Below are 8504 nucleotides of genomic sequence, written 5' to 3' on the forward strand. Positions count from 1 at the left end.
GATCTGCTGATTTTCTTTAGAAAAGGAGAAATGTGGAAGCGCAGAGAGAGCCGAGGCGTCAATTGGTGGCAGCAGGTGGATGAGAAGACAGAGGGAGAGAGGTTGAAGGGAAGAGCAGAGACTGAGATGGGGTCTGCATTTCTTCTTCTTTCTCTCCTCTTTTCCTTAAGACATAAGATCATCTGGAGCGAACACATGCAAGAGAGTAAGTACGAGATTTGCAGCGATTTTTCTCTATTCAGTGGTATTTTCCCACAGGGACCTGAAAAGTCTTTTGTGTGTTTTCTGGGAGGAAGAAGAAGGATGCATATATGATTAGCCGGAATGTCGAGAGGAGGTGGCCCAGGCAGAAATTAAGGACGAGACAGACGAAGTTCATGCTGAGACCTACCTGCCTGTTTGCTGGGAGGGTCAGAAATCAGCACCCTGTCCCGAGAGAACAGAGCTACCAGAAAGGACTCCCATGGGCGAGCAAAGGAAGCAGGAGGACAGAGACATAAACTGCTCTTTCGGTGCCTGAATGCTCTCTCTACTTTTCTCCCTCCCCAAGCAGCAGCCCCTGTGGCTCCCTCAGCCGATGATGGCATTCTGAGCATTGCCTACCTCTGGGGCCTCGCTCATGGGCACGGGCTGTTCCGGGTCAGCTCGCAGTCCCAATTGCAATAGCCTGTTCTGCTGCACACCCACTGCTGGGCTTTTGGGAGCTCCGGGGTTTTTTCCCTGCTGCACCTTTCACATCTTCCCGTGCTGTCCTCAGCTCTCTGGGCTGCTTGCAGCTTTCTTGGGGAACACGTGTCTCCTCCGCCTCTGTGGCTTCTCCCCGTCCTTCTTCATCTGCTTGGGACGAATGCTTCTCTCCCAGCTCCCCAGGAAAGAGAGATGAGCCTTGTTGGGCACCAACCCAGGTTCTCTGGTTGTACCTTTCTCTGCTGGGAAAATGCACAGTGTGAGAGAGAAACGTGGCTCCAGCAGCGCTGCTGGATATCCCAGCCCCAACTGTGGCAAGGACACCATATTCCCTAGGGAACGTGCTGAGGGATGAGAGCAGGGAAGAGGATTAAGATTCAGTAGGTGACCCTCACGCACACACAGGGAGCACACGGGGCAACCACCAGACTGCTGCCTTCGAGTGGTGGGGTTGGGAGAGCCCTGATCCATCCATCTGAAAGGAGAGCTGAAGGGCTGGGGGCTTGGTAGATGGAGACCCTTACTCCCATTCCTTTCTCTAGATCAACTGTAGAGCGATCCCAGGCACCCATCAAACCACAAGAAATATACTGTTCAATTTGGTTACGTCGAAAAGGTTTCTTCGACAAAACTTCTTTGATGTGGTGAAAAGCGATGGAATGATGAAAGTGGTAAGAATGGGAGCATTCCAGTGGAAGTGCGGCACTTCTTCAAAGTGTAAAAGAGACTTCTAGGCACGTGGAGCGTCCTGAGGCTTACACGGTCTTCCCAGGTGGGAGAGAAGCATCAAGCACACCCTCCCTCTGCTTCTGCGCTCCTGACATGGTTCTGGACCTCTTATGTATCAGAGCAAAGATAACACATTTACAGGAAGGTGAGGAGTCTGAATTTGTACTGAGAGGATAATGAAGGATGGTCCTGCAACCATCCTTCCTGAGCCCAGGGTCACATGGCTGGAAGTCTCTCTTATTTACTGGCTTTTTTTCCTCTCACCAACTGGAACACTTGGTCTGGCTTGGCTGCACCTCGCTCCATCGCACTGTTTGCTTTCACAGCTTCCTCGGCACACGTCCGAAATGAAGTGTTCAGATCCTTGACGAGTGACACTCCAAGTCTTGCGGACCCTTACTGTGTCTTTTTCACACCCAAGGCAAAGCCAGAACCCTCCTCCTATCCAAACAGAAAGATCTTCATGAACCAGAGAATCGCGGTGCCTGCCTGGAGTGGATCAGAGTATCCAGGAGAAAATGGCTCCGGAGACTTTATGGACGCACATTGCAACTGACTTCAGTATGCCCAGATTTGCGCTGCCCTGTGCTGTTTATGTCACTTGACACTCAGGCATTCAGTCGCAAGCTTGTGCTCTGTGTAGGACTGAAACGGCCCGTTTTCATAGGGGCACTACTTTACTCCGCTGTAGAAACAATTAACCGAGGTTTGTATTTCAGCGATAATCCCCTAAAAGCTCCAAAGACGACGGTGTCAATGACTCCGTGTCCGCCCGGGTGCAGGAATACAGCGCCGCCTCCATACGACAGGGATCGGAGAGCCAGGGGACGGTCCAACGACGATCTCCCGACACCGAGAGCCGCCCCGCTGGCGCCCGCAGCTCTCTGGGCACTTTAGCAGCGGGTGCCTGGAGCTCGGGTCTGTGACCCGGCAGCTGCCGGTAGAAATGGATAAAATCCCCGATTCCTATGTTGGCGTTTGAGCACTTGATGGTGATTTCACTGCCCTCGGTGGTCGCTGCCAATGAGTCCTGCTGCACCAGTGCTGTGCCTGCACACATTGGTGGGGAGATAAAGAAGAAAAGCCGTCAGAATTGCTTTTTGCACAGGATGTCGTTTCCCAGAACAAATGGCACAGAAGCAGTCAGGACCATACGGAGAAGAATTTTAAGAAGATATCAAAGGGTGCAGGTAGTGGAAGTGTTCATCAGTATTTGCTGGAGAGATGAGTGCGGGGAAGAGAGGTGGATTAGTGGAGTCACTGAAGAATGGAAAGCTGCGGGTCTAAGCAAAGCAAAGAGAGAAAGAAAAGTAGGAAAGGGGAAGGAAGGACTGCAGGAGTTCTCTGAAAGACAGAGAGTAAAGCAAGAAAACAGGAACGGCTCGACAACGAAAAGAGCGATGAGTGTTCCGGGAGAATGCTTTAGGGTGTAGAGGGAGGGACGGACGGGAGGATAGTTCGGAGGCAGAGCTCTGTGAAGAACCTGCCAGGCAGGACGGCAGCCTCCAAGGACTTGCACGGCTCCCCCAGCCCCTGCCCCGGCCCCCACGGTCCCCGGCCACCATCCCTGCGCACCCAGCAGAACCGCGGCCAGCGCCACCAGCCCCGCTCTTCGCCGGCGCTGCATCCGCCGATCCGCCGCCCGGCGTCTGGCTGGCCCCACCAGCCTCGGCTCTCGGCTCCGGGGGGCCGACTCCTCTCCCTCCTCTGCCTTCCTCTCCCTCCCCTGCCCTACTCCGACAATTCCGCCCCGGCCTGGTGCAGAGACCAAACGAGAGAGGCGGCAGAGCACCGGGGGTCGTTACTCTGCACCGCGGAGGCGGCGGGGCCGGGTTGGGTGACAGGGATGAAGGTTGGTATCGGGGAACTCAAGATTGATCGGCCATGAGCTCCTTTCACGCCCATCATCTCTTCCCTCACATCCCTCCTCTGTTGGCACGTGGAGACTCCTGAATTATCCTTTAGGGTACGCGTTGTGAGAATGGTCGAGGGGCACGAGAGGCAGAACATCCCTCCGGGCTCAGCATCGCGGACTCAACCTCTCCTGGCCTGTCCCCGGGAGCATCCCTGCTGGCAGCAGAAGCATTTCTGCTGGGGACAAAGACTACTTGTGGTTTTGTCTGGGGCTGTGGCACCAGTGCTACGGCGAGGCAGTGCATGGGAGAAGCACCTTCTCCAGAGAAAGCTCGGACGTGGCAGGGCATCCCCCACCTGCTTTGAACTTCATAGAGATGCAGTCTCCTTATGTGAGCTCCGCTGTGTCCCTCCTCCTGCTCGTCTTGCTCAGAGGACCAGGGAACAGCCTGTCACACTTGAACTGGATGTGCTGGAACCAGAATATCTGCAGCAAGTTGAGGGGTACTCAGAGGCACAGCCAAAACATTCATTCTCTTTCCCCTTGCTGTCACCTCCTCCTTCACATGAAGGACCACCAAGGAAGGGTGTGATCTATTGCCTTGTGCGCTGGAAAACCCAGGTCTACTGGGTTTGCAATTCATCACAGACCTTCCAACCACTCTTGGTTGACACTCACAACAGAATCACTACTTCCAGCACTGACTTCTCACCCAGCCCACAGAGGTTCTTAAACCTTCCCTGGAGAGACACGGAAGGACTAGACAGCGTGTCTCTGTTTGCATTGCATAGACAAGTCTTGAGCATACACCTGGTGTTGGGGTGGGGAGATGACCCTGAGCAAGTACAATTGTCATCAACCTCCTGGGGGAGCCTTGAGGTTATGTGGGACAAAGAGTGTCTCGGTTTCACAAAGCCCCTGGATGCAGCTCTGGGATGTACTTCTGTGGACAGAGCTCCCCGTGTCCATCTCTCAGGCTATGGGGCATCTCAGATAGTGGCAGAGCAGGTGACACCCCACAGGGCTGAGGTGCATCCAGGCTCCGGGCCTGGCAGCAGGAGCCCCAGGAGATACTGCCCCTGTTGCCATGAACTGTCTGTGTGTGTGCAAGGGAAGGACTCGTGTGTCTGAAAACACTTGTGTGACCGAGCAGTGAGCCCCTGTCAGGGCACCACTGACTCTTGGCCAACTGACCATCCACCAGGACCCCAGAGGCCATTTTCCAGCACTGCTATGCAGCATGTCATTCCCAGTCTGTCCGTACATCCGGGGTTGCCCCATCCCAGGGACAGAATCCGGCACTTGCCTTTGTTGAACTTCCTCTGCTTGATGATTGCCCAAACCTCTGATTTGAGGTCTCTCTGCAGGGCCTTCCTCTTCCATGAGGCCCTAGAATGTCACCATGGTCCCTTGATTCCATGGGAATCTGCAGTGTTCAGTTTTCCATGTGTTACATGAGGCCCCATATTTGTCACAATGGCACTGAAATGAGAGAGGATCTCCTTTCTAAACGACTTAGCAAATCAGAAGTATTTTCTTAGATAAAAATTATATCCTAATCAACAAAGGGACTTGCTTTCTTGGCATGGTAGTGGTCTTTTCTTTTAATTCTACAATTAGTTTTAGGAGAGAGAATGTAGATGATACATGGAAACTAATAGAGAGTGTATCGTATGCCCATCTCCAAGAAATTAGCTTACATGCCTCAGAAAACTTGTTTAATAAGAGATTGTTCTGTTAAGAAGCAAGTCAATTAAACATTGTTTAAGCAAATGGGAAGTTCTAAGACACATGTCTCAGCTGGTCCTAGAACATTTAGGGGTTAGAGGTCGGATAGGTCAATCAGAGATGCTACGAGGCCTGCTAAGCGAGGAGACCACTCTGCGAAAATGACTGCCCCTCCCAGAAGAAATGGACGCTAGATGGCAGTCTTGCTCCACGAATAAAATCCAAGATGCTGTTTGACCCCAAAATCATAATTATGGACTGTTTGTGAAGGGGAGGGTCTTACAAGTATCACTGTATTTATATTCCAAAATTTATACTGATTCTTTGATTCATGCATGGCAGAGTACCCCCATGAATCCCCAGCTGGCATATTAAAGAAGTGTTCGATCCAATGGTTTCTGGTCATTGGGTTTAATTCTTTTGTTTTACCCTTTTGATTCCATGAAGTTCCAAAGATATCTCAAGGTTTGTTTAATTCCATGAGGTCCTGTACATCCCAATGACATCCCTTAATTCCCTGTTCTTCCGTAGTTTCCCAGGGAACATTTGCTTCCACGATGCAGGGCAGTGTCACGACGGCCACTTGATTCCGTGAGTTCCCCCAGTGTCCCAGCAGTCTTTTGGTTCCATGAGACCCTGCAATGTTGCAGTGGGTTGACCTTGTCTGGATACCAGGTGCCCACCAAGCCGCTCTATCGCTGCCCTTCCCAGCCAGACAGGAAGAGACAAAATATGATGGAAAAATGACTTCTACCTTGAGATCAGGCACTTTACTAAAGCAAAAGCCAAAGTTTGTGTATGCATAAGTGAAGAGGAAAATAGAAAGATTTATTCTCTACCTCCCGTCCATGCGATCTGAAATCATAATTGGCATTGAAAGGCCTTCCTAATTAGGGGCTTTCCGAAATCTGCAGGTGTACCTTTATCTCTAGTTTCTCAAACCTTATGACTAGACACACAGCTAACAAGTATAAACATTACATATTTTCACACAGTCTGTAAGTATAAATATTACAGCTTGCAACTCCTAAAGTCATGTCAAGCAAGGCCTACAGAAAGCAGGAAATATTGTTCAGAGAAATCTCTCTATTCCAGCCACAGCACCTTTGGTGTGGGAGGAATCCTTGTTTGTATGCAATTTTGGGAAAAGAGTTGTGATATGGTTTGTAGCTGGCTCCCTGCCCAGTCTCCAAATTGTACCACAAGAAGTGTCCCGTGCCCCAAACCAAGGGAGAAGAAGGAGAAAAAAATAACCAAGAAAACCAAAACGAAAGAGAGACAGCTAAAGCAATATATGTAAATATATTTACACTTATATTACAGTTATATACAATTGAAATATATATACAGTTTCACAAGGAAAATGGAAGCGGGAAGGGAAAAAAAAGAACAAAACCAAAATAAAATATATATATATATCCTGATCAATAGTCCAAGGTCTATCAACTAAAAGAATTAGCAAAGAATATCTTACTAATCTCCTTGGGACAATGGAGAGTAACGTTGGAGTGACTGCCGGCAACCTCCGCCTCCCAAGGTCGGCAAGGCCTTACCAGGCCTCACTCTCCAGGCCCAGCAGACTCAACAGCAGGGAAACCTGCAACTCCGAAGCCGCCGGAAGGAAAGAGACTTACTAAAAAATCATAGGGAATACCAGGTAATATAGTCGCAGCCTGGAGACTGCATTGGCAGTAAGACTTTCTGTGCTGGCACCTTTGGTATGGGAGGAATCTTAGTGTGTATGCAATTTTGGGAGTCAGTCTGACAGTTGGGAGGCAGAGCTGAAAAAAGGAAAACCCAGCCCTTATCTCAATGAAAAAATCCTGGAAGCTTTGACTTTTTGTTTCAGTTGGTTTTTCAGCCTGGAGATACCATTGGCAGCAAAAGCTTGCTCTGTTAGCAATTTTGGTGTAGGAGGAATCTTTTGCCCTATGCAATTTTGGGCTTTGGGTTGGCAGTTGGGAGGCAGGTCTGAAAACAGGAAACAACAGCCCATATCCCCAGGAAAGAAAGCCTGGAAGCTTTGGCTTTCTGGTTTGTCAGCCTGGGTACTCCATTGACAGCAAGAGCTTTCTGTGCTGGCACCTTTGGTGTGGGAGGAGTCTTCGTCCGTATGCAATTTTGGGAGTCGGGCTGGCAGCTGGGAGGGAGAGCTGAAAACAGGGAAAAACAGCCCTTATCTCAAGGAACGAAAGCCTGAAAGCTTTTGCTTTGTGGTGAAGTTTGTGGACCAACCTGGGCACTCCATGGGCAGCAAGAGCTTTCTCTGCTGGCACCTTTGCTGTGGGAGGAATCTTTGTTTGTATGCAATTTTGGAAGTCGAGCTGGCAGTTGGGAGGCAGGGCTGAAAACAGGAAACATCAGCCCTTATCGCCAGCAAAGAAAGCCTGGAAGTTTTGGCTTTTTGGTGCCACAGTTGGTTTGTCAGCCTGGGCACTTCATGAGCAGCAAGAGCTTTCTGTGCTGGCACACTTGTTGTGGGAGGAATCTTTTTCCGTATGCAATTTTGGGTGTCGGGCTGGGAGATTTGAGGCAGGTCTGAAAAAACAAACAACACACATCTCCAGGAAAGAAAGCCTGGAAGCTTTGGCTTTCAGGTGTACTTGCTGGGTCAGCCTGGGCACTCTATGGGCAGCAAGAGCTTTCTCTGCTGGCCCCTTTGGTGTGAGGAATCTTCATCTGTATGCAATTTTGGGAGTCGTGCTGGCAGCTGGGAGGAAGGGCTGAAAACAGGAATCAACAGCCCATATCCCCATGAAAGAAAGCCTGGAAGCTTTGGCTTTGTGGTGCAGTTGGTTTTTCAACCTACAGACTGTATTGGCAGCAAGACTTTCTGTGCTGGTACCTTTGGTGTGGGAGGATCCTTCTTCTATATGCAATTTTGAGAGTAGGGCAGGCAGTTGGGAGGCAGGTCTGAAAACACGAAGCAACAGCCCTTTTCCCCAGGAAAGAAAGCCTGGAAGTTTTGGCTGGTTGGTGCAGATGGTGGAGCAGCCTGGGCACTGCATGAGCAGCAAGAGCTTTCTGTGCTGGCACCTTTGTTCTGGGATGACTCTTCGTCCGTATGCAATTTTGGGAGTCGGGCTGGCAGTTGGGACGCAGGGCTGAAAACAGGAAACAACAGCCACAATCTTTAAGAAAGAAAGCCTGGAAGCTTTGACTTTGTGGTGCAGTTGGTTTGCCCGCCTAGGGAGTCCTTGAGCAGCAACAGCTTTGTGTGCTGGTACCTTTGTTCTGGGAGGAATCTTCTCTGTATGCAATTTTGGGAGTTGGGCTGTCAGTTGGGAGGCAGGGCTGCAAACAGGAATCAACAGCCCATATCCCCAGTAAAGAAAGCCTGGAAGATTTTGCTTTTTGGTGCACTTGGTATGAGAGCCTGGCGAATCCATGGACAGCAAAAGATTTCTGTGCTGGCACCTTTGGTGTGGGAGGAATCTTTGTCTGTATTCAATTGTGGTAGTCAGGCTGGCAGTTGGGAGTCAGGGCTGAAAACAGGAAACATCAG

At 50.3% G+C, this 8504-nt stretch overlaps 1 gene segment (V, D, J or C); it reads right to left on the minus strand.

Annotated features, from left to right (window-relative positions):
• Positions 1-2131: 2131 nt before the first annotated feature.
• On the minus strand, positions 2132-3043 carry LOC113962452. The segment is given in 2 exon segments: positions 2132-2466; positions 2992-3043. Coding segments are annotated over 2 exon segments (387 nt in total).
• Positions 3044-8504: the final 5461 nt, after the last annotated feature.

Source organism: Neopelma chrysocephalum, unplaced genomic scaffold (genome assembly GCF_003984885.1).
Source record: "Neopelma chrysocephalum unplaced genomic scaffold, ASM398488v2 Primary Assembly neopelma1_179856, whole genome shotgun sequence".
NCBI classification, from domain to species: Eukaryota; Metazoa; Chordata; class Aves; order Passeriformes; family Pipridae; genus Neopelma; species Neopelma chrysocephalum.